Source organism: Sapajus apella, unplaced genomic scaffold (assembly GCF_009761245.1).
Source record: "Sapajus apella isolate SASKATOON/1434 unplaced genomic scaffold, GSC_monkey_1.0 scaffold15, whole genome shotgun sequence".
Lineage (NCBI taxonomy): Eukaryota > Metazoa > Chordata > Mammalia > Primates > Cebidae > Sapajus > Sapajus apella.
This window is the reverse complement of record NW_022436955.1, coordinates 9947696-9973746: the sequence shown is the minus strand read 5'-3', so window position 1 is coordinate 9973746 and position 26051 is coordinate 9947696. Positions and strand designations below refer to the sequence as shown.

The 26051-nt window shown below is 48.1% G+C and overlaps 1 protein-coding gene and 1 long non-coding RNA gene across 3 annotated transcripts in view; one reads left to right on the top strand and one right to left on the bottom strand.

Moving 5' to 3' along the window:
- Positions 1-6679: 6679 nt before the first annotated feature.
- Positions 6680-26051, bottom strand: part of CDH5 (cadherin 5) — a 38621-nt gene continuing 19249 nt past the window's right edge. The window contains exons 3-12 of one of the 2 annotated variants that reach the window (XM_032284111.1): positions 25575-25863; positions 24096-24212; positions 23022-23186; positions 21953-22140; positions 20164-20411; positions 15751-15893; positions 13849-13973; positions 13406-13511; positions 10458-10703; positions 6680-7445 (exon numbers count right to left, since the gene is read on the bottom strand). In XM_032284111.1, coding sequence (XP_032140002.1) covers positions 6928-7445; positions 10458-10703; positions 13406-13511; positions 13849-13973; positions 15751-15893; positions 20164-20411; positions 21953-22140; positions 23022-23186; positions 24096-24212; positions 25575-25863 — 2145 coding nt within the window. In that variant the 3' untranslated portion in view covers positions 6680-6927. The remainder of the gene's footprint in view (positions 7446-10457; positions 10704-13405; positions 13512-13848; positions 13974-15750; positions 15894-20163; positions 20412-21952; positions 22141-23021; positions 23187-24095; positions 24213-25574; positions 25864-26051) is intronic. The other variant, XM_032284112.1, reaches the window with a different exon arrangement.
- Positions 12632-26051, top strand: part of LOC116555506 — a 159263-nt gene continuing 145843 nt past the window's right edge. The window contains exon 1 of the long non-coding RNA XR_004270563.1: positions 12632-12763. This is a non-coding gene — a long non-coding RNA (uncharacterized LOC116555506). The remainder of the gene's footprint in view (positions 12764-26051) is intronic.

The following is a 26051-nucleotide window of genomic DNA, read 5'->3' as shown; positions in this document are numbered from 1 at the left end:
ATTTTACAACTCTGTAAGTTGAAGAAAACTCAGAATAATGCAAATTATTCTTGCCCATGGAAGTACAAATGATTGCGTCCAATGGAATGCAGTTGATATTTACCCTGTGGATAGACCAGTTTTATTTCTGTATGTAAGTTGATTTCAGCATTCTTTACGGCCTTTACTGTGGGATTCTCTGAATACTCCTTTCAGTGGGTTGTAACATCTGACTGGTTCTATCATAAACTAATGAGTTAAATAAAACTTTTGATACATATTCATTTTATATGAGTAAAGAGTTATGATTTTTACCTTAGAAAAATATCTTTTGGCTAGGTGTGGTGGTTCACACCTGTAATCCCAGTACTTTGGGAGGCTGAGATGGGCAGAATATGAGTTCAAGAGCTTGAGACCATCTTGGCCAACATGGTGAAACCTCGTCTCTACTAAAAATATAAAAATTAGCTGGACATGGTGGCGTGCACCTGTAGTCCTAGCTATTCAGGAGGCTGAGGCAGGAGAATCACTTGAATCCAGGAGGTGGAGGTTGCAGTGAGCTGAGATCACGCCACTGCACTCCAGCCTGGCGACAGAGGAGTGATACTCTATCTCAAAAAAAAAGCCAAAAAAAAAAAAAAATCTTTTAACATTTTCTTCCTCCTCCCCTTCCTTCTTTCCTTCCTGTTAACATTGAATAATTACTATGTGCCAAATTTGGTTCTATTATCTTTCCAAGATTTATTTCCCTTGAATTTCACAAAAACTTAGAGTAGGCATTTTATTACCCTATTTTATTTACAAATGAGAAAATTGTGACTCAGGGAGGTTAAGAAACATGACTGCTTGTAGGAGAGTGCTGACTCATCCAGGACTGCTGACTCTGAGCCACCAGACCACCTGGCCTGGGACTGAGGGGTTTCCCAGGACATAGGACTTTTAGTACTAAAACTAGTCCTGGGCAAGCCAGGATGAGTCTATCACGCTGCATAGCTCCAGAAAGCCCAGGAAATGGACTCACCATGTTTAGCTTCGGATGTCCTGTCTTATCTCCCAAGTCCTGCCCTGTACATGCTGGTGTTTCGCTTCAGGGCTGTTTTGTGTTTGCAAATGCCCTGATGGCTTTCACTCTTCCCTATGCTTTGCAAAGTACTGGCTGCTTTATGTAGTGCTCCAGGGAGGGCTGTTCCAGCTCTTGCCCAAAATGCCCTGTGTCTACAGGCCTTTCCCTGCTCAGCCAGCAAAAGCCAAGGTAGAATTTTGTTGCTTCCTTCCTTGTGAAGATTCACTTCCTGTCCAGAGTCTCATCTGAAAACAAAAGCCCCTACTCAGCACGGTTTCCTGTGTAACGACATTAAACATCCCCTCAGCAACGATTTTACAGGAATATTATAAGATAACTGTGCTTTCTATGCCCTGGATAGAAAGCACATTTCTCTGCAATGTATAAGACCACATTGCAAAGTTTTGTGAAGTCTCCCTAAGTGTTGGAGAATACACAGATTTCCTAAACATCCCAGATAACCTCTGGATGGGCTGAGAGAAATGGGCCCCAGCGGTTTCTCTTATCTTTGAGGAAGAGGAATGTTGGATATTTCTATGTATTGCAGAATCCTATGGAGTTCACTTGGCTGGAAAACTGGGTTTCCCTCATCTTATACACTGTAACTGCTCTGATCCAGAAAGTGGCTGGAAATTTGTGGTTAAAGAACTCCAAAGGTTAACAGGATTAGACTCCCACGATCAAGTTCAAAGAAATGCTTCAGAAGTAAGCAAACAAACAAAATTAATCACCCTCTAACAACAGATCTTCTGGAATCAAGGGTGATGACTTCAAAAGCAATTAACTTTTTTTTTTTTGAGACAGAATCTCACTCTGTCACCCAGGCTGGAGTGCAGTGGTGCGACTGCACCCTCTGCCTCTGAAGTTCAAGCGATTCTCCTGCCTCAGCCTCCTGAGTAGCTGGGATTACAGGCAGCAGTCATCACACCCAGCTAATTTTTGTTTTATCTTTAGTAGAGACAGAATTTCGCCATGTTGGTCAGGCTGATAATTCTTAAAGGTCTCTGTTGCATTAGCCGTGAACTCAAAACTTAAAAAAAAAAAAAAAAAAAAAAAGAAACTTTTAGTGTTAGAAAATGATATTTGGGGATAAATTTTGCTTAGCAATTCACTATTTTCCAATTACAAGAACGTGCTTAGAAATCAACATTAAGATAACATTTTTTTTTCTGATTATAAAAATAATATATACTGCTTATAGAGAGTTTGGAAAACACAGTATAAAGAAGAAAACTTTTTCATAATTCTGCAACCTGAAGATGCATATCTACTAGAAAACAATTAAGATCTGACTGTAAAGAATTCACTGGGTTTTGCTTTTAGCCTTGACCTTGAATTTAGTGCACGATCACCACGTCCCAATATGACTTTTAATGGTTGCTCAGTATTGTTATGTGGATTTGCCATAATTTGCTTAAATCTCTTATTGTTGAACGTTTATATTGTTCTTAATTTTTTGCTTGTAAATAACCCTGAACTTACTGTGGCAGATACACCCTGTGCATCTTAGGTTAATCCCTAGGAAGGGGATTGCTGGGTGGGCAGCCGTTTTGATTGTGAACATCAGATACTCTACTAGTCACCTTGAGGCCAGTAAGATTTATCCTAATGATTCTTGACCTGGGAGGCGCCTGGAATCAGGGCGCTCAGGGACTACAGCCCTGTTCCTGGCCCAGAGTCAACCTTCCAGGATTGGCTTGGCGAAAGCAGGGCGGGGCCGAGTAGGAGGACGGAGCGTGGACACTGCGGCAGGGCCACCCGGTGCAGGGAGGGATGGTGGGGTGCACTGTGACCCTCACAAATCCAAAGACCCGGCGGCCAAGACCAGGCGCTCCTGGAGAGCTGAGATTCTTGGCGCTGGCTGGGCTGCTGGAGACAGCAGGTACCCCGTTCCTTCGGGAAGGTGGGGGACCTAGGTCCTTGTCTCTCTCTACCCCATCAAACCCTGGCGCGACGGGAGAGCGTAGCGAGAGCCCAGGCAGGTCGTGGGGCTGGACCAGGTTCTCCGTCAAGATCCAGGACCCCCAGAACCTGCGGTCCATTGCCAGGATTCCCTGCGCGGAGCTTGCGGACGCCGACCCGGGCAGAGCATTTGTTGACACAGCGCGCCCTCTAGTGGTCATTTTCCTGTGACCCTCCCAACAGGCACAGACGATGCTCTTGGTTCAGCCTCCAGCCCCCCAGGTCTGGGAAGTCTGTAGATCCGCATTCTCCTGGGACCCAGGAGGCAAGGGTTGAGGGTGGGTTAGGGGTTGGGAGGGCGTCTAGTCCCAACTCTGTCTCTAACTTGCCTGTGTGGCTCTGGCCACATCTGAACCCCGGCTGGGTCTCACCTTGGCCATCTGTGAAATGAGGAAGGTCATGCTGGCTTCACAGGTTTCGCTTGGGGAAGAGCAAGGGCTCTGAGCCTCTGCTCGCCTTGCCCATTTTCACTAGGCTTGGGACCCCGGGTTGGCTGGAGCAGGCGTGTGCAGTGTGATCAGAAGATTCCAGGAGGCACTGGGTTTGTGCCCTACGTTGGGGTACAGTAAAATGCACAAATTCAGAGGCAGGCTCTCCGCCGCTGTGAGGATCACTCTTCCTACCTTAGGGTAAACAGGTGCCAAGCAGAGGAGGTGACCAGTGTGGCCAGGAGCTCAGAGCGAGGCCCCTTTGAAGGTTGGAGGGACACAGATTATCTTATCTGGAGGTGTCTTGGGGACAGGGAGGCTTCTTGGAGAAGGAAGTAGTGGACAGATTTCATGGGCTCCAGGGACTGAACAACTGTGAGTTCAGGCAGCAGCTACTTCAGATAGGTGGGAAGACAGCTCAGAAACCAGCTGGAAGGGGTGGCAATGGCAGAAATGGCTGAGTAAGGAGCACTTCTCCCCGAGAAAAGCAATGAGAATACTGGCCAAAATTGTCAAAACCAACTTTTTCAGAACTCTGGAAATTAATAAAAAACTTGCAGCTGGGTGTGGTGGCTCAGGTCTGTAATCCCAGCACTTTGGGAGGCTGAGGCGGGCAAATCACGAGGTCAGGAGTTCGAGACCAGCCTGGCTAATATGGTGACACTCTGTCTCTGCTAAAAATACAAAAATTAGCCGGATGTGGTGGCGCGTGCCTGTAGTCTCAGCTACTTGGGAGGCTGAGGCAGGAGAATTGCTTGAACTTTGGAGGCGGAGGTTGCAGTGAGCCATGATTGCACTCTAGCCTGGGTGACAGAGACTCCGTCTCAAAAACAGCAGCAACAACAACAAAAACCAAAACCAACCAACCAAACAAACAAACAAAAAACAAAAAAACTTGCAACAATCCAGGGAGTACTATTGTTTTTTTTTTTTTTTTTTTTTTTTTTTTAAACAGTGACATATTGGTAAGAACAGTGAGGTGCTTTTTTTTTCTTTTCAAATAGAGACATGGTCTCATTATGTTGCCCAGATTGGTCTCAAACTCCTAGACTCAAGCAATCCTCCCTCCTTGCCCCCTCAAAGTGTTGGGATTACAGGTATGAGCCACCACACCTGGCAGAGCTTGATGGTATTTTAACTTGTCCTCTTTCTCCCAAGACTTGTGGTAGCCTTGAAACCCAGTGGTTTCATAATCATGGTGAATACCAGCAGCCGAGAGACAAACAGAAAGACCAGAACAAGGTTGGAGCTTCTGCAAAGTCCAATTCCCAGACAACTGTCAGTATTCAACTTGTCTGGTAGTTAGTTCCCTGGAAGAGACTCCACTTGCAAGGCTGTGTTCATTTGACTTGACTTGGTGCACTCAATGCATACAGCCTTTTCTCTGGGGGCATTTGTTGAAAGTAATCAGTGGCAATTGTTTAACATTGCAGCTGCCTGAGGCAGTGATAATGGCTGGGGCAAATAAGAAGCTAACAAAACTTTTAAAAGGAAAAGTTGAGGAATGAGCTGTCCATAGCAGTCTTTGAAAAGCTTTGGCACATTCTTAGGAATCTACAAACATCCCCTCTTCTGTAGGTTCTCTGATGGTGATGGTGGTGGTGGTGGTGTGTGTGTATGTGTATTTGTGTGTGCATGTGCATGCTTGTATGCATGTTTGTATGTGTGTACATGTGCTCTCTCAGCTCTAGAAATGGAAGAATCTCAAAGGTTTTTTTTCTCTTTTTTTGAGACAGGGTCTCACTGTGTTACCCAGGCTGGAGTGTAGTAGTGTGTTCAGAACTCACTGAAGCCTTGACCTCCCAGGCTCAAGTGATCCTCCAGTCTCAGCCTCCCAAGTAGTTGGGACCACAGGTGCCTGCCACCATGCCTGGCTAATTAATTTTTTTTTTTTTTTGGTAGAGATAGGGTCTCCCTATGTTGCTCAGCCTGAAGATTTTTCTTTATTTAGGTATAAAAAAATACAGTACTTGTCATACACCAGTGTGGCCAATATATAGTCATCATCTGCAGAGCAATTACTACAATTATAGAAAATAGAAAGTTATAGGAATTGTTTTCCCAACTAAAAAACCTGAATTAATATTGTTAACCTAAATAGCAATCTGCTTATTATGCAAAAACCCTTATTCTATATGTCTGTGAAAGCTAGACACTTGTAAGTATCATTAGTAAAAAATCATTATGAGAAACTAGTTATTGGTTAAAACAAAAAAGTCAGTGTTATCTACAATCCCTCACAGTGTGAGGGGCTTGCCCAGAGTGGGAACCTCGGTCATGACAAGGGCGAGCTGGGCGTCTCCTTCCTGCTCCTCTCTGTTGACTGATGAAACTTCTCCAAGGCATGTTTGCAGTGAATGTTCCAGTGGGAGATGCATGGAGGACCCACAGAGGTTGAGCAGGGCAGGGCCTTGCCTTCTGCAAGGTGTGCCTGAGGGTCAGTTCCCTGAGATGTGACAACAGCGAGGTGTAAAGGCACTTGGCTCGGCTCTTGTCATGCAGTCATGAGTGGGTTTGGACATTGGTGAGTCTGGCTGAAGGCCCCATCTTGGGTGCCTCTAAGCCAAGAGACAAGGGGTAGACAGAAAAGAAAGAGAGCATGGATTGGCAACCAGGTGAGGCAGAGAAGGGGAGAGGTCTTCCGCTCCTAGAACATCTGTCCCCTCTCAGGCAAAACTGGAGGGGTGCTGAGGAGTCTCAGAGCAGGGTCTCAGCTCTTCCAGGCTCTCTCGGGTGGGGGGGTGTGGGGGTGGCCCTCACCCTATGATCTGTCACTCTAGATCTCCACCACCCCTCCAGGATGAATTCACAGTTAGTTGCTTCAAAGTTCAACAAGCCATTTCCCTGAATGTGGTTGAATGGTTCAGTGTTCAGTACAGCACAGTTACTGGCATGGCGGGCCAGTGAGGTCACCTCAGGACCCAAGGTCAGGAGCTGCCGTGGGGCTCCTTCCTCCCTCTTGAAAGGCCTGGAGAGGGGCTGGGGAGTGGTGGGGCACTTGGCGTGGAGTATGAGGGAGTTGGAGCAGGGCTGGGGCTCCTGAGAGAGGACCTGATGGACGGTCACAGTCAACCTTGGGAATGGGCTGCAGAGAATCTGGCCCCACAAGTGGAGCCGTCCAGGCCTTTGCCTCCAGGCAGATAGGCACCAGGACCTCACCAGCCTCACCAGGGAGTTCAGGGACCCCCAGCAGTCAAACACAGGCTGCTTTGATTTGCCAGAGGAAGTCTTTGAGTTAGATGGTGATCTGTGGGTGACAGGGTTATGTGGATGGCTGAGCCCAGACAGAACACCAGCCTGGAATTGCCAGCATTTGAGAATAGCCATCACTGACATATGTTCCCAGATTGTTCAGGGACCTAGAGTTTTCTATCCCATGGCTGATGAGGTCTCTGGGACCCACGAGGAAAGGGGGCTGGGCTGAGGAGTCAGTGCCATTTTTGCAGGCTGTGGTGCCTGGCTCTGGGCCTCCAGGCCCAGAGTGGCCTCTGCCGCCTAATACAGCAGTTCCTCCCGGGGATCCGAGCCGTACAGCTCGGCCAGCATCTTGAACCTGGGTCCCCAGTCGTTAAGGAAGTCGTAATCCACGTCGGAGTCGGAGGAGTCGGTGCCCAGGGAGCTGAGGGACTCGGCGATGGACTCGGAGCCCTCGTAGCCGTAGATGTGCAGCGTGTCATAGGGGGGACCGTCGCCGTCGTGGTCCGCCTCGTCCTTCTTCACCTCGATCATGGCTGCCATTTCCCCAGGCCCTCCGTGTGCCCCGGGCACGTGGCGCGGCGGCTTCTGCACCTGGGCGTAGAGGGGCGGCCGGACGTCCAGCGCGGTCCGCGGGGGCTTGGCCCCGTCGTGGCGCACCGAGTTTAGCACTGACACGTCGTAGCTGGTGGTGTCCATCTCGCCGCCGCCCTCCTCGTCGTAGGCGACCAGCTGCTCGTGGATCTCCGCCACGCTCTTGCCGTGCGCGCGGGCCTGCTTCCGGAGCCGCCGCCGCAGGAAGATGAGCAGGGTGATCACTGCGGCCAGGGTCGGAGTGGCAGAGTCAGACGAGGCTGGGGGCCCGGGTGGTCCCCACACCCCATCCCCACCGCCCCAACACCCCATTCTCACCGCCCCTGCACCCCCATTCCCACCCCCAACACCCCATCCCCAGGGCCCCCACCCCATCCTCACCAACCCCACATCCCCATCCCCACCGCCCCTCCGCACCCCATCCCTGCCACCCCTGACACCCATTTTCATAGCCCCTGTACCCCCATTCCCACCCCCAACATCCCATCCCCACTGCCCCAGTACCCCATCCCTGCCACCCCCTACACTCCCATTCCTGCTGCTCCCTGACACCCTATACCCCTCACTCCCTGCTTTCCCATCCCACCACCCCCTCATCCCATCCTGCCACCCCCTCATCCTATCCAGCTGCCCCCCACAACCCCATCCCTGCCGGCTTCCCTATACCCCATCCCTGCCGCCCCCCTCCCCCTATTCCCACCCCATGGCCCCCTTCCCCTGCACCCCCATTCCTGCCATCCCTGAAACTCCATTTCCACCTCCCCACCCCCTATCCCAACTGGGTTCCCACTCCCATTCCCACTGTCCCCGACACCCCCATGCTGCTGCTGCCCCCTGAACCCCTCATGCCCACTACCCCCTCTCACTTCCCACCCTCATCCATGCTGCCCCTGGCATCCCTCTCCCCACCGCCTCCCTCCTTTCCCTCCTCCCTGGAAGTTCCTGGGCCAGCCCAGTCTCCCAGGGACAACTCCATGACAAGGCCAACTGAGAAGGTTTGCTTTGGTCTGGACACCTGGTGGGTCTCTCCCCGCCCACTAGGGGGGAGAGAGCAATCCCGGGTCCTGACTGGCTGTCATACACCCTGGTGGGGATGGGGAGAGGAACACAGGTGCTCTCTGAAGTTCATTCTCCTCTAGGGTCTCAACCCCATTTTCCTGTATTCTCATTTCCTCCCTCAGGTGCCAAATCTGGGAAATCCTTCCACATCATCTCCCAAAGGTCAGGAAACCAGAGATTGAAGTAGAAATGGGGAAGAGAATGGAGTTGGAATTTGGAGTGCAAAGACTTCGCCATTACTTTGTTGCCAGCCGTGATGGCGATAAGGGATGTCACGGTGCTGGTGGATAAGATGCTCATTGCAACAGCAGTGGTCCTTCTTTCTTTCTTTCTTTTTTTTGAGACTGTTTCCCTCTGCCATCCAGGCTGGAGTGCAATGGCGAGATCTTGGCTCCCTGCAACCTCCACCTCCGGGTTCAAGTGATTCTCCTGCCTCAGCCTCCCCAGTAGCTGGGATTGTAAGCCCACACCACCACAGCTATTGTTTGTATTTTTAGCAGAGCTGGGGTTTCACCATATTGGCCAGGCTGGTGAACTCCTGACCTCAGGCAATCCACTCACCTTGGCCTCGTAAAGTGCTGAGATTACAGGCGTGAGCCACCACACCTGGCCTACAGTGGCCCCTCTGACCTCAGGCAACCCACCCACCTTGGCCTCGTAAAGTGCTGGGATTATAAGGCGTGAGCCACCACACCTGGCCTACAGTGGCTCCTCTCTTGAGTACCTCCTGCTTACATACTTGGCACTCTACTGGGCACATTCTCATATCTCACTAAATGTAGTTATTATTATCCCTGTTATACTGAGCTCAGAGAGGCCAAGAGTGACTGACCCAGAGTCCCATGGGCAGGTGCAGAGGTCCTGCCTGTGGGAATCTCTGAGGGGTGTGGCTACATGAGGGTCTTGGATCCCTGAGGAGGGGCAGACGGTGCAGTGCAGAGAGCTTCTAAAATGAGGCTCAGACCTTGTAGCGTTGAGTTACTGAACAAACTACTATATACATAAGTAAAGCTAGGGTGCCCTCGAGACAGCCCTGACCCCCCCAGCCTCAGTTTCCCTGTCTATAAAATGGAAATGATGACTTCCCTGCTCTGTTTATATTTGGGAAGATGGTTGTGAGGGTAAATGCAATTCTGTTTGTGGTGGGGATGCCATCATCATCATGAATTATTAGTAAAGGAGAAATCTCTGCTGGAGAAGCCCCAGAAGGGGGGCATACTGAGGGGGCTCTCAGGGGAGCCACAGGCAGGAGAGGCCTGGAGCCTATACTGCAGGTGCCCCGTGGCTGTATCCAGGCCTTGCCATGGGTGCCAGGGCGATCTCTAATCACCTGAGGGCTTCCTCTGGAGGATCAGCCTCTGCCTTGTCTCATGGTGAGTGAAATGCAGGATACGGCACATCCCTCCTCTCCCCTGGTGGGAAGATGCTGGAGGATGGCCCCATGCTGCTTCCCGGCACCCCTGTGGGAGAAGGCTCCAGTTCCTCATGATGGGAACATTAATGATGGCTCCACCTTCACTGGCTGCCTCCCTTCCTGGCTTCATTTCCCCTCTGCCTTAGGAGGTATCCAGGGGAATAAACCACCTCCCAAATAAACTACTTGTACCCCATCCTCATCCCAAGGATGCTCCCTGGGAAATCCAAACTAAGGCCTACAATGCTCCTAAAATTTCCGAGGCCCAAACAAGGAAAAAAAATATGTATCAAGGCTGGAGGAATTCTATAAAAGGAAAGAAAGCACGTGGAGACAATCTAAACTAGAAGTTTTGAAACTTTCCATTTTAGACCTGGATCCTTTTTCCTTTTTCAAAAATAGGTTTTATGTAAATAAACGCCCAGAACAATGCCTGGCACACAGTAAATGCTGAAAATATCTAAGTGGAAGGAGTGACTGTTATGTTTAAGTTATTTTAAAGTGATACTGGCCTGATGCGTGGGGGAAAAGTCCTGAGCCCCGCCCCCTCCTCCTCCCTGGATCATCCCCACCTGTGAGCACGCAGGTGGCTGGAGCTCACATCCTGCATCCTGCACGTGAACTGGCTGAGGGTTTCATTGCAGATTGGAGGCAGGGTTGGGCCTGGACCCCTGGTCTCTACTCCTGTGAAGCTTCCCTGCTCCCTGCACCTTCCACCCCCTTCCGCCTGCTGTGTCTCCTCCCCACCCTGCCCAGCACTGACCTGTGATGGTGAGGATGCAGAGTAAGATGGCTACCACTGCCTGGATGCTCACACCTGCCTGGGCGGCCACATCCTCGCAGAAGGTGAACTTGCCCTGCTCGTTGCACTTGCACACGGCCACGGTTAGTGTGTTGGTGCCCGTGCGGCTTGGCGTCCCATTGTCTGAGATGATCACGGGTAGGAAGTGGACCTTGGTATGCTCCCGGTCAAACTGCCCGTACTTGACTGTGATGTTGGCCGTGTTATCTGGAAACACCAAGGCATAAGAGTCAGGTTTTGCCATCTGCACAGATGGGGGAACGTGGCTCCTCCAGGAAGCCCTCCCTGGCTGCACCAGCCCGCAGGCCTGTTCCTCCACAGAGGGGATATTTTGGGGGCAGCTGCTTTGACCCAGTCTCCAAGAACGCCTTGGCAAAAGAAGGTAAAATCCTTTGCTTTCTGTATTTATGGGCAACTGATGCCTGTCCCTTTCCTCTTCCCTAACCCCACTCCAGTAACAGGAAGTTTTCTCTTTCAGCTCAATTAATGCACTGTTTCAAGCTTTGACAAGCAATGGGGAAAAAGTTTTAAAAAGTCTTTTAGCACTGGGCGTGGTGGCTCACGCCTGTAATCCCAACACTGTGGGAGGCCAAGGTGGGTGGATCATCTGAGGTCGGGAGTTCAAGACCAGCCTGACCAACATCGACAAACCCCATCTCTACTAAAAATACAACATTAGCTGGGTGTGGTGGCGCATGCCTGTAATCCCAGCTACTTGGGAGGCTGAGGCAGGAGAATCATTTGAATCTGGGAGGTGGAGGTTGTGGTGAGCTGAGATTGTGCCATTGCACTCCAGTCTGGGCAACAAGAGCGAAACTATGTCTCAAAAAAAAAAAAAAAAAAAAGTATTTTAGCATTAGGCTAACTTCTAAGGCAACTTTTGCTATCTCTGAAAATCCACTGTTACATTGTTGAACATGGTAAAAACAATGGGCATGTTCCTTGGGCGCAGAGAAAATGATTACATATAGAATTGTGGGTTTCCTGGGCAGTTTGGAACTGGGAAATGCTTTTGTCCAAATATTGGCCCAGCCCACCTTTCCAGATCCAATCAGTGGTTTCCTGTACCTAAGAATCCCCCAGGGAGCTTTTAAAACATACTGATTTTCAGACCCATACCCTCACACACTTTTTATTCAGTGGTTCTGGGCAGAGGCCAGATAATCTGCCTCTGGCAGGGTCCCAGGAGGTTGTAATGTCAACCATCAGAGAAGGATCCAGGGCCCCCCTTCTCCAGGATTTCCTTAGCTACACGGGCTCCACGCACTTGGCCAGAAAGCCCAGGAAGCCATTGTTTAGATTTCAAATGAAAGCCAATTACATTACAGCATTAAGTCTATTATAATTCAAAATAAACTATATGTCATTGACACTTATGGGAGAAATTAGAGATTAGGACATGCAGGATGTTCATGATATAAATGAATTTGACATGAACAGACTTGCTTCCTATTGTATATGGGTGTCTTTGGGGTGGCACTGAATCTTTCTACCGCATTGCAGATCCCTACTCTGAGATGGGACTGAGGTGGACATTGGGGATGGGGTGACAGTTTTGCCACATTATTTACTTCTTTTTTTTTTTTGAGATGGAGTCTTGCTGTCACTAGGCTAGAGTGCAGTGACATGATCTCGGCTCACTGCAACCTCTACCTCCTGGGATCAAGTGATTCTCCTGCCTCAACCTTCCCAGTAGCTGGAATTACAGGCTACCAACACCACGCCCAGCTAATTTTTGTATTTTTAGGAGAGACGGGGTTTCACCACGTTGGCCAGGATGGTCTCGATCTCTTGAGCTTGTGATCCGCCCACCTCGGCCTCCCAAAGTGCTGGGATTATAGGTGTGAGCCACCGTGCCCAGCCCACATTATTTACTTCTAATGACAACTGGCTGTTGAATGGTCTGTCATAGACTGTCAACACATCTGGGCCACCTTCTCTGTCCCACAGGCTGATCCCTCCAGTCTTCCCCAAACTCTCAGGGACCCCACTCCCCAACCTTCCTCAAAGGTAGCAATACAGTCATCTGCATCCATCAGAGTTTTGCCTGTTAGGGACAGGCAGGAATTCCGTCCTGGGCTGGTGAAGGATCACTGTATTTAAACTCAAGGGGAATCTTGTCTATTTTTCTGAGGAAATTGCAGAGGCCATGGAAGCTTGCCTACTTGTGGCTGGAATGAAGTCAACTCAGCATCATCACTCAAGTCAGCACCAGTCAGAAGCTCTGATTGGCTGCTAATGACATCACATGGGCCACCCTGCTAATCGTAAGTAGTCATTGCATCTGAATGAAAACAAAGCTCACTGTATCTTTGAGATTTCGGACTTCACATTTCCAGTTTTGACTCTTTGAAAGTGACCTCAAAGTTCCATGTTAATTTGCAGTTTTCCTGATGTACAGAGACTCCAGTGTGGGGGGGGGCTCCTTGGCTAATTTTGAACTGAGCTGACTGCCTGCACCCCCACATCTGTTCTGTACTCCTCGCTGGCCTGAGCATCTTATGGGTGAATTGCAGGCAATGTGGACTTGGGAGTTTGGTTGGAGTGGTTCTGACCATTGCACAGATCAATCGTACAAGGTATGTGGCAGGAATTGTACAAAACATCTGATGACTTGAAAACCCCAGTGGAGGCCTGCCATCAATTTGTTTGCCTGGCCTTTGACCTTGGTGCCTCAAGACTCAAATAACCTCACCCCAACCCTGTTAGAGCCAACTGATGGCATTTGTTGTTTTTTTGGAGACAGGGTTTCGCTCTGTTGCCCAGGCTTGAGTGCAGTCATGTGATCATAGCTCACTGCAGCCTCAAACTCCTGGCCTCAAGTGAGCCTCCTGCCTCAGCCTCCTGAGTAGCTGGGACTATAGGCATGGGCCGTCATACTCGGCTGAACCGATTACTTTGATACCTACCGTGATTATCCGTAAGGGTAAAGTTGGTCTCAGTTTTCAGAGCGAATTTGAACTTCACGTTTTGTGGTGTTATGTCCTTGTCTATTGCGGAGATCTGCAGGACCAGCTGGAGTGTGAAAGACAGGGGATATCAGTGATGGTGGTGGGTAGTCTGAGGTTCAGTGATGGAGCCTTTGGGTTTAGACCTGACCATGGCGGTTTCCCACCTGTAACACTCGCCTACTTAGTGCTTTATAAAGCCAGTCTTTCCACTCCCCTGCCCTGCCAATTTACTCCCCAGACGTCCTCTCTGAGCCTCACTTTCTCCATCTATAAAATGGGTATAATGTTATTTTCCTCAAGGCTGTTGTACAGGGGAACTTCCGCTGACTCTGTTGAGCAGTTCTGCTCCTCAGCCTGCCCAGGGTGGCACTGTCTTCCCCTCCCACCTGAACCAGACTCACCTGGCCATGAGCAGCGTTCTCACACACTTTGGGCTGGTAGGGCTCGGCAAACTCCGGGGCGTTATCATTCTCATCTAAAACTTCAATATGGACTTGCACAATGGATTCTTTGCCCGTGGGGGTCCCTGCAGGGGAGAAGACAGTCACCATGATGGGCTCAGCTGATGCTGGCCCTGGAGGGTGGAAGCTGTGTGGATGGGTAGTCCAGGAGGGCTGCCCTGTGGAAGCCACTTTTTGCAGGAGGAGGCTATGGAACAGAGGCCGGGGATGATGTTTTGGATGAAAGGAGTTTCGTCGGGGGAGGTGTTAAATCTTTATCCATAAGGTTTACTGAGGTATTACTTTGATTATGAGCGTCAAAAAGGTAAACCACCTAAGTGCATTAAAAATATTGTAATTAAATTCCTAAAATTAAAAATTTAATTATTTGATTAAATACATAAGATATAATAAATTAATCGTAAAATAATCGAAAAGGTAAACAACCTAAGTGAGATTGGATCAGTAAATTAGGCCACTGGAAAAGGATTAAACGTATGGCTATTGATAATGCCCATGTAAATTACATCTTAAAAAAATAATCAAAAAAAATTTTAAGGCCCAGTGCCTGTGATCCCACACTTTGGGAGGCCCAGAAGGGAGGATTACTTGAGGCTCAGAGTTGGAGACAAGCCTGGGCAACATGGTGAGACCCCATCTCTTCAAAAAATTAAGTCATTAGCTGGGCGAGGTGGCACACACCTATAGTCCCAATTACTCAGGAGGCTGAGGTGGGAGGATCATTTGAACTCAGGAATTAGAGGCTACAGTGAGCTGTGATCATGCCACTGCACTTCACCCTGGGCAACAGTGTAAGATACCATCTCTCTCTTAAAAAAAAACTTATTACCAATTACCATGAGAAAATGGTTCTGGAATAAGGTGAAATAAAAATGTGGAATATAAGATACAAATATTACAATCTCACTTACATAAAAAACATGTATAGAAAAGACCATAAAAATACATGAATGTGCTAATAGTAATTGTCTCTGCATGGTGGCATTGGTGGGAAGAGTATTTTCTTCTCCTTTTCTGTATTTTCCATATTTTAAACGATTTAAATTTAAAGATTCTATGAGTGGGATTATATGGAGGGGACTGATCTGGCAAAACATGCAGGAGTCCATTACAGTTGGGGGCAGCTGCTGTGTTGGAAGAAGAGAGTCTGGGTGGGCCCAGCAGGCACCAGGGGTCCTTGGCCAAGTCACTCCCTCCCTGGGCCCTAGTGGGCTCCTGGGAGTATTCATAGTTCTCCTGGAGGGTGATTGTGATTTTCTCACATAGATAAAGGATGCAAAACTCCAACTCTTGCCCCTCCCTCTGGCAAAAATTACACAATTTCTGGAGAACCTCACAATCTCAAAGTTGGAAGCTGCTTCACATTTTGAATTCTACCTGTGAACTGGTACATAAACAGCCTCTGAAGGAACAGTTCCCAAACAGCCATGATACTAGGAATCATGGAACCCTTCTTAAGAGCACCTGTCTGGCTCCCTGGACCAGAAGCTGCAGGGTGGAGTAGAGCTTTATGCTTGATCGGTGACTTGGGTGATTCTCATCACAGAGACATCTACACAGCCTGTTTCGTGACAGTGCTTCTCAAACTGTGACATGCATGAGATTCTGATTCAGTGTGGGGGTGAGGCCGAGATGCACTTCCAACAAGGTCTCAGGGTATGTTGATACTGCTGGTTCAAGGACCACACTTGGGCATGGAAGCTCTATAGCATCCCAACCAATGGGTGCTTCAGCAAGCACTTCTAATACCCCTAGAGACCCCAAATGATTGATTATGCTGGTTTTGGAAGAAAGAGGGAAAAGGAAAAGAACCCAAGTGCCCTGGCAGATGGGGCCACTCACCAGTGGAATCCAGTTCTTTGGCCTCCACAGTCAGGTTATACCAGGGGTAGACTTCTCTGTCCAGTTCTTTCTCATTGTAAATGTCCCCCTTTTTTGTGACTCGGAAGAATTGGCCTTTGTCACTGGTCCTGCGGATGGAGTATCTGCCCAGGGGAGAGAGTTTCATGGCTTTCTGTTGTTCTTTGCTTGGTCTACACCCCTCAGCGTGATGGACAAGGCCCTTCCGCATCTATCCTCCGCATCCCACTCCATGCCCTCTCTCACTGCTCATTGTACTCTGCCACCAGACAAGAGTGGAACTACACAGAGGGACTCAGGATAGCAAGATAATGTCTTTGATCTTAGTGATGTTGCAATCACTGGACTGAAGTTGGTACCTGAGACCATCAGATGCACTTTCAAAGCTGAGCAGGTGACATCACACCATAGCTGGGACTTGTTTTTGTGATTAATGAAAAGATCATTGGGTAAGAGCCAGGAAGAAATACAAAAAGAGCTGGAAGAGATATGAAGTAATTACAAAGAAATTAACTTTGAAGTAAAATTTTAAAAAGTTATTTTGAAAATCAGGAAAAATCTATGGCAAGATAAATATATATGTTCCTTTTTCTTTTCTTTTTTTTTTTTTTTTTGAGACGGAGTTTCGCTCTTGTTGTCCATGCCGGAGTGCAATGGCATGATCTCAGCTCACTGCAACATCCGCCTCCCGGGTTCAAGCAATTCTCCTGCCTCAGCCTCCTGAGTAGCTGGGATTACTGGCATGGGCTGTCTTGCCCGGCTAATTTTGTATTTTTAGTAGAGACAGGGTTTTTCCATGTTGGTCAGGCTGGTCTTGAACTCCTGACCTCAGGTGATCCACCTGCCTCGGCCTCCCAAAGTGTTCAGATTACAGGCATGAGCCACCGCGCCAGGTGCATGTTTCATATATACAGGAATAATAGTTGTTCTTAATGAGGATAATCCCAGAACAAACAGAACAGAAGAAATAACAAAAAAACATAATAAAAGAAAACTTTCCTGACCTGAAGAAAGACATCATTGACATCAGGCATCATTTAAAAACAACAACAACACAATATTTAGGCATACGCATATCCTGATGACACTTATGAATTTCAAGGCTATGTGAAGAAACTGAAAAGAGTCCAGACAGAGAGAATTTCCTTATGAAGAAAGAAAAATCATATATGCCAAAGATGCCCCCACAAAATTAAATGCTAGAATACATTGATAGTATTTTGGAAGGGAAGTGTTTACAATCTGAGGATTATATGAGCACATTTAGGTGTTATTAGAAGGTGAGGTTGGGCACGGTGGCTCATACCTATAATTTGAGTGCTTTGGGAGGGGCTGAAGCTGGAGGTTTGCTTGAGGCCAGGAGCTCAAGACCAGCCCAGGTGACAGAGTAAGACCCTGTCTTGAAAAAAAAAATTAGCCTGATGTGGTGGTGTGTGCCTGTAGTCCCAGATACTCAGAGGCTGAGGTGGGAGGGTTGCTTGAGCCTAGAGGTTCAAGGCTAAGTGAACTATGATTGTGCCACTGCACTCCAGCCTGGGTGACAGAGCAAGAACCTGACCAAAAAAAAAAAAAAAAAAAAAAAAAAGGCAAAGAACTAAGAAATTTGTGTCCTGAATTTTTTTTTTTTGTGTGTGAAAACTTACTGTATCTAACTAAACAGTTTAATATAAAGTAAAATCATGGTATGGGAAAAATTAAAACAAAACTATTGATTTGTTTATCTACAAAAGCAACGTGTGTGTGTGTGTGTGTGTAATAGTTTTAACTAGAAAATATAGGTCCAAGAAAACATTTTAAATTTTGCAGATAGCAGTAAATCTCACTGGTAGAAACAAAAATGGATGCACCTCATTCAAATATTGAAAAGAAAAAAATATTAAAAAAAGACTGTACAGCAAAGATGGGGAAAAAGAAAAAAGCCATTAAATTTGATAAATGGGAAATGTAAAACAAGATAAAAGAAGATCAAACATGTCAATTATGATGAAAAATGTAAATAGGTTAAACACAAAGCATTTCCATTTAGATTGAAAAGCAAAGCCAAATGCATTCTGGTTTTCAAGAGCCATAATACCAAATGACCTGGAAAAGTTAAAAGTAAAGGTTGGAAAATTTGCATTAGGCAAATATGAATAACATGAAAACAGAACTAACAAATGTAACATCAGGAAACACAATTAAAGGCAAAATATTTAAGCAGAACAAATTGGCTAATTTCATTCGGATAAAAGTTACAAGCCATAATGAAGGTAAAATAGTTGCAAACCTTTGTTAACTGAATAGAAACATTAAAATACATAAAGTCAAAACTTAGATATTCTAGGAAAAAGTGGACACAAATACAATTGTATCACATCAAAGAACAAGCTAAAACAAAACCAAAAAAAAAAAAAAAAAACCCCGATTTGTAAAAGAAAAAAAAGAAATCAAGTCAATCTCTTAAATAAACCCTTGGATCAAAGGAGAAACAAAAATTATAATTACAGGCTATTTAGACTATAAGGGCAGTGAAAAAAGCAGTCCTAAAACTTAGGAGATGAGGCCAAAATGAAGAACATATTTTGTCCTTAATAAGAAGACTTAATATCCTTGAAACATTAGCTATACCAAAATTAATATATAAACACTAATGTTTATAATATATACAAACATTAGAATTCTAATGTTTAAAAAACTTGGATACAAAATTTTAAAGTTTGAGAGTGGACAAAAAATTATAACAAATAAAAAAGCAATGAGGGAAGGACTTTTATGTATATCTAAGGTCTGGTGTAAAGCTATATGGTTTGCATCTGTGTCCCCACCGAATCTGACGTCAAAAGTAATCCCCAGCATTGGAGGTGGGGCCTGGTGGGAGGTGGATAGATCATGGGGGTGGAGTGCTCATGAATGGGTCAGCACCACCCCCAAGTTCTGTTCTCCTGATAGTGAGTGAATGAGTTATCATGAGCTCAGATTGCTGAAAGTTGTGTAACAACTCCCTTCCCACTTCTGTTCTAGCCATGTAAGACGTGACTGCTTCTCTAGGATTGTAGGTTTCCTGACGCCTCCCAAGAAGCAGAAGCCACTAAACTTCCTGTATAGCCAGTGGACACACGAGCCAATTAAACCTCTTTTCTTTATGAATTACCCAGTCTCAACTATTTCTTTATAGGAGAATGAACTTATACAAGCTAGTACAATAAAACAGAATGGCTTTGCTACAGAACTATAGAAAGGTCAGAGAATTCAGAAGTAGATTCAGGTATACACAGAACTTAATATTTAACAAAGGTGGGAAAATTTTGACTTATGATATTTAGTAAATGATTCTGGCAAAATCGGCTACCCATCTGCAATAAAATAAGGCTGAATTGAATTTATACTTACGATTGCATATTATGTGGCTCTAAAAAGTATTTGTTAGAACTATATCATTTTTTCCAAAGATTGGGAAAGAGACATTTAGTTACAATAGAAGAGTAAATATTGATGAAATGAGCATGGCATGATCCAAAAAAAATTTAAAAACAATCAAACACCAAAAGCAAACAGACAACAACAAACCCACCATGATCAGATCCACATGTCTGTGTGGTCGTGAAAAGAAAGGAGCAATAGGACCAGATCAGGCCATGAACATGCATTATCTGAGAGTGGGGGTTCTCAATATTTTCTTGGTAGATCTTTGTGTTGTTTCACTGTACGAAACCAACACTTCTTATTTTTGTGGATTTTGGGAGATAGATTTAAGAAAACAGTTTTGGCCTGGCGTGGTGGCTCACACCTGTAATCCCAGCACTTTGGGAGGCCGAGGCAGGTGGATCACAAGGTCAAGAGATCAAGACCATCCTGGCCAACATGGTGAAATCCTGTCTCTATTAAAAATACAAAAATTAGCTGGGTATGTTGGCATATGCCTGTAGTCCCAGCTACTCAGGAGACTGAGGCAGGAGAATCACTTGAACGTGGGAGGTTGCAGTGAGCCGAGATCACACCACTGCACTTCAGCCTGGTGACAGAGCGAGACTCCATCTCAAAAAAAAAAAGGAAACAGTTTTAGTGAAGGGGCCTCTGGTGTGTCATCTGATTGGTTGCTCTCTTGACTGTCGGATCTTACTGCATAGGACTGGTGGGAGTTGTGGTGCATAGTACAAGCCTTCAAGGTGGGACAGAGGACAGGTAGCTCTGGATGCCCAGGACCATGCTAGGTGGGGGACCCCGGGCAGGCCAAGATGCCAGGCTGCCAGGTGCAAGAGCTTGGGCTTCTGGTCTTGCTTCTGTCACTTTCCCTGCAAGTGCCAGGAGAAGCCAGTTCCCCTCTCTGGGTCCTGGTCTCAGACCAGCAGGCATAGGAACATCCAGCCATAATTGTTCTTATCATCCTCAATGACAAGCCCCCCCCCCCACCCTTACCCAATGTTGTGCCTAGCCGCATCAGGGTCCTTGGCCAGCACTGTGCCGATCAGAGGCTTCTTCTGGTTTTCCTTCAGCTGGAAGTGGTAGGAATGCTGCTGGAAGACTGGAGGCTCGTCCACATCTATGATATTGATGATGACCTGGGCTCTGTTTCCAGCAGGAACGCTTAGGTATCGGAGGTCAATGGTGGGGTCTGTGGCCTCGACGATGAAGCTGTATTGCTGGATGTGTTCATAATCCAGAGGCTGTGTAAGAAAAAAGAATGGGGAATGCCTGCTCTTGGCCAACCACATGTGTGGCACATGATCTACACAGCGGCCCTGCAAGGTCCCAGGATGACACCCATTTTATAGATGAGGGACCCATGGCCTTGACAGGTGATATTTCCGAGGTTATCAAGACAGCGGCTGGGCCTGGTATGTGTCCTCAGCTGCTCCCCATTTCATCTCAGCGGCCTCATGGCCACATCCACAACCCTGGCTCTGTGCCTGGCTCTGTTTCCAGTGTTAGGGACATGCAGTGTATCAGCTATGGTCCTGCTTTTAAGGGCATCCCTAGTGGGTCTACCCATAGATTCTTAAGGACAGATTTTTCTTTATTTTTGAGACAGGGTCTTGCTCTGGTTGCCCAGACTGGAGTGGAGTGGCACAATCTCGGCTCACTGCAACCTCCACCTCCCTGGTTCAAGTGATTCTCCTGCTTCAGCCTCTCAAACATCTGGGATACAGGCACCTGCCACCATGCCCAGCTAATTTTTGTATTTTTAGTGAAGACGGGGTTTCACCATGTTGGCCAGGCTGGTCTAAAACTCCTGACCTCAGGTGATCCACCTACCTCAGCCTCCTAAAGTGCTGGGATTATAGGCGTGAACAACTGGCCCTGGCTGGACATGCTTTTTCTTTATGCCTTTGCTCAAGATGCTTCTCCTGCCCTTGCCTGCCTAGAAAACTCTTATTCATCCCTCGGGAAGCCAAACAGAAGGTAATCAGATGCTCTCTCAGAAACCCCTCCCAGCAGAGGTAATTGCTCCCTGTTTGGAGCTGCTGTGTATCACTCACACCTGGCTGTACTTTTTTTGTTCATGTGTATGTCTTCCCTATTTGCTGAGGGTTTTGCTGACACTGGAGGCTGTGTCTACCTCTTCTTGGTGTTTCCAGGCCCCAGCATGGGGCTGGGTCAGAGGAGGACTCAGGCCCAGGACTCACAGTCCTCTGCATGGCCATTCCAGAGGCACTTTTTAATGCCCCTGACAGGACCTCTTCCTCTTCTTCCAGATTCAGTTGATCTGGCTTTCCTGACTGTCAGCACCATCCAGTGTCTGTGGTCATCCATGTTCCCACAATTACTCCCTGTTTTTTTCATGCTGATGGCTTTCTATTAGCCAGGACACAGGGCAGGCCAGAAAGTACCAGAGAGGTAACATCTCCAGGAGCAGCTCCCAGTCAGCACCACAGAGAGTGGGTGTATAAATACCCCAGCTCCCTCACCCTCAGCTGCTGCAACTCTGAGATGTGTTCCAAACTGGTCCCCCAATGGGTCATTGCTCCTGGGGTTTCCTGGGATCACCTCCCAGATAAATGATTTATACCCAATCTTTGCCTTGAGATCTGTTTCCTGAGTAACTCAGTCTAAGACAGTGGATCATAGTCTCCACGAACACATGAGCAGCTCAGAGCTTTGATGGCCCTTTGACGGTCTCTGGCCCAGGAGCAACCCCCAGGCAGGACCTGTGGGTGCCACAAGCCCCAAGCCCCACGTTTGACATTGTTGCCCTTGGCCTACAAACCTTCATGGGCTTGATGATGCCCTCGTTGTGGGTGGGGTTTGTCTCAATGGTGAAAGCATCCTGGTAGTCACCCCGCAAGATGCTGTACTTGGTCATCCGGTTCTGGGGCTCATCTGGGTCCTTAACAAACAGAGAGCCCACGGAGGTGCCCACACGAGTGTCTTCAGGCACGGCAAATGTATACTTGGCTGATGCAAACAGAGCACCCCAAAGGGCCTTGGGTTAATGAGACAGACAAGGCGATTGTCTCTTTATGCTATTCTAACATATTTTGATACAAGAAATGGGCATAATGCAATAATCATAAATTTTAATACCCCCAGATTCTCAAGGTAAAAAGGGTCTTCCCTTTCTGTATGTCCATCCATCCATCCCTCCATCCAATAAACATCTATGGAGCACCTATTGTATGCCAGGCACTTTGCTAGGGGACCTATCAATGGACAAAGAGACAAGTCTTGCCTTCAGGGAGCTTATGCCATGCACAAGGAAGCCACTTCAGGAAAACCGGCCTGTCTCTAGGGCAGCTAAATGACTAAATGACAGCATCAGCACTGGGGATGCAAGTGGACAGAGCCATCTGCCCCAGGGCGTGGGAAAGCTCTCATCAGATGTTCTTTGTGGGGAGGATCATTTCGTAGGTGGGGTCAGAGATCAGCCCTGGCTCTGGATATAGAACTTTGCTGCTCCCAGGTTCACTGATGTGTGGGACTTTCTAGCTGGGACCTGAGTCTCAGTGCTTTGATTTTCCTAAGCTGGTGGGATTTGGGTGAAACTGCTCGTGTCTCATGGTGGGACACCGGGCATAGTGGTGGCTTCCAGCAAGGAGTGGGATTTCCCTCTGGCCTGTGAGGGGACTGTGGCAGGAGGCAGCAGGATGGCCTTGGGAATGCAGTACTGGGATGGAAGCAGGGCCCCTCCCTGTGCCCAAAGGATTCCTTTGGACATCAGGCCTACCCTGGGATAGAGGGAAAGGTAAAGGGATGCGTAACTCCTCCCACAGAGTCCCAAGTCACTGAGTCTAGGGTATCCCAGCCCCCCTTCCCAGGGCCCTAGAGGAGGGGCTCACTCTGGGTGAAGTAGGGGAAGTTGTCATTGATGTCTCGCAGAGTGACCAGCACGGTGGCCGTGCCCGATTCCCCCCGGAGGCCCTGGGCATCTCGTGCTTCCACCACGATCTCGTACCTGGCCTGCTTCTCTCGGTCCAAGTTTTTGGTTGCTGTGACAATAAGGCCTGCAAAAAGAGTCCCAGCAGGAGCCATGTTACCAGCTTCTAGAAAATACTGATACTTGAGGCCTACTCAGAGAGAACCTGACTTAAGAGCTTCCCAGGTGATTTCACTGTGCAACCAGGGCTGAGAACCATGAGTCTACAACCCACTACCTCCATGGCTATACTGTGAGGCCAAAGCTGGCCCAACGGTTGGGTTCAGTATTGGTCCTCATCACCTGGAACGTTGTGTTGACAAAGACCATGAGGTCATATCCAGGCTCAGAGCAAAAGAGTTCTGTGGTAGATTAGTGATGTCTGCCTTGGTGCACGGTAGCACAGCAGTGGCATCTGTGCTATGTATTTTCCATCTCTCTGAAAGACAGTTCCACTGGACTTCTGTCTTGCTCCCAAGAGTCAGTCCTTACAGTTTTTTAAGTCACCACATGAGCAATTACTATGGGCCTTGCTGTCTCTATATATGATCTAACTCAAACTTCACAGCTACCATACAACATAAATATAAGCATTCCTACTTCCTAGATAAGGGACCTAAGGCCTGCAGAAGTTCGTCTATTTGTCCAAGATCTCTGGAGGGGGTGAGTAGCAGAGCTGGCTTTGGAAACCAGATCTGTCGGAACCTGCACCCAGAGCAGCTAGCCAGCATTCTCTGCTGCCCCTTGGTCACTTCTTGGGTAACAAGATCCTGATTTTGTTCCCTGGACTTGAGTCCATGTCTTGGGCACCTGCCTGCTTCCTTCTCTCTTGATCAGCTGCCTTGTCTTTACACATGATACTGACTACCTCCATGGCACAGTGTGGTGCGGTGGCCAGTGACACCTCTCAGACTTCCCCTCGCACATGCACCTGGAGTATCAACCTCCCCTTGTCCCTCCAAGTCAGTGAGTGTCCAGGAGTGTTAGTCACACAGACCAGTATTATCGATGGCAAAATACTCTTTCCCCTTCAGGATTTGGTACATGACAGAGGCATGGTCTGCCACAGTGGGGTCGTCTGCATCCACTGCTGTCACAGAGGTGACTGAGGTTCCTGCAGAGAGAGAATCATGGGGTTGCTGACTTGTGACTGCAAGGCCCCTACCCCATTCCTAGAAGAGAGCAGATGGGGCTCGGGCTGTGCTCTGTCCTCACCTCCCCCAGGTCCTGGGAAGAAAAGGCTGTTTTGTTTTCTGAGGAGCCTGCACGGGAGCAAAGTGTTGGTGGCAGTGGGGACCCAGCCAGGTCAAACTTGAAGGGGTCAAGGAGATCAGGTGATTTATGTGCTTCCTGGGGAAATGAGGGAGGGGGCGGAGGGTTGGGGTCAGGGAGAGAAACTGAGGAGAGCAATGGGCTATTTCTCCCTCTCCTGGAAAGATGCCACCAAAGGGGTGGTGTCACTTCTTGCATCCCCTTGAACTCCAGGATCCCACACTTAACCAGAAGGACTGGTCCCAGCACCCTGGCTGGAGACTCTGGACTGAGGGGCTGAGGAGGGAAGCTCTTTTCTGGCACCCTCTGGAGTCTGGGGGTATAAGGAGATAGAGTAGTCACCTCCTAAGCCCAGAGCCCAGGCTGGTGATACACCTTGGGGCTAGTGCTCTGTCCCCCACACCACTCCTGCATGGCCCCTAGAGATGACTCCTTTTGCCTTGGTGGCAGGCCATGGCAGTCTTCATCTGCAAAGGCTACACTCTTGGTGTGCTAGTCCTGAGAGTCAGAGGCAGTGCATGGAGTTTGTTCCAAAGAGTAATGAGATATGTGTGTGTCTCTGATGGCCATGGGTGAGTTCATAATCGAAATCAGAGCACAGTCTATGACTAGGGGCAAGACTGAGTCCAGGATCAGAATCAGAGCTCAGTCTATGACTAGGATCAGGGCTCATTCAATGATCAGGATTAAGGCTAAGTTTATGACTAGGGTCAGGGCTTAGTCCATGATCAGGATCAGGGCTCTGTCCATGATCAGGATCAGAGTTCAGTCCATGATCAGGATCAGGGGTCAGTTTATGACTGGGATCAGGGCTCAGTCCATGATCAGGATCAGGGCTAAGTTTATGACTATAGTCAGGGCTCAGTCCATGATCAGGATCAGGACTTGGTCTGTGACTAGGCTTAGGGTTCAGTCCATGATCAGGATCAGGATCAGGGCCAAGTTTGTGACTATAGTCAGGGGTCAATCCATGATTATGATCAGGGCTTGATCTATGACTAGGGTCAGAGCTCAGCCTGTGGCCAGATCAGAGCTTGTTAGGAACTAGAGTTTCTTTCAAATCATATAAAGTGGCAACACAGGCATTACAATCACTGCCCTGAACTCACCGAATTCCTACCCCAGGCAGTAAAGTGGCTGATGTGAGAAGTACCCCTGGGTGGGGATGAGGGAGGTAGGAGGATAGAGTGGGCATGCAACGTACCCACAGCCGATGACTCAGGCACAGACGCATTGAACAATCGATGCGAGAACACAGGCCAGTTGTCGTTCACATCGTGCACTTTGATGGTGAAGCTGGAAGGAGTCTCCAGGTTTTCGCCGGTGTCCTTGTCCGCGATGACAGCAGTGAGGTGGTACTCTGAGATGTTCTCCCGGTCCAGCCTCTCAATGGCAAACACATCTCCTGTCTCTGCGTCGACCCGGAAGACCTTGCCCACAAACTCTCCTCTGAGCAGGTACTTGGCATTCTTGCGATTCACACTCGACTTGATCTAGAAGAGAAGAGGTGATGTGAGCTGGGAATGGGTGGCGGCAGCTGTACGTTACTGTGTGAGTGAGAGTGTGTGCACACAAGTGTGCATCTGCATGTGTGTGCATGTGTGTATGTGGTGTGTGTGGTGCTGGCCAGGGGCCCTAAATGTGACACTGAGGTTTTTATCAAGAACCTCTGGCAGCCACA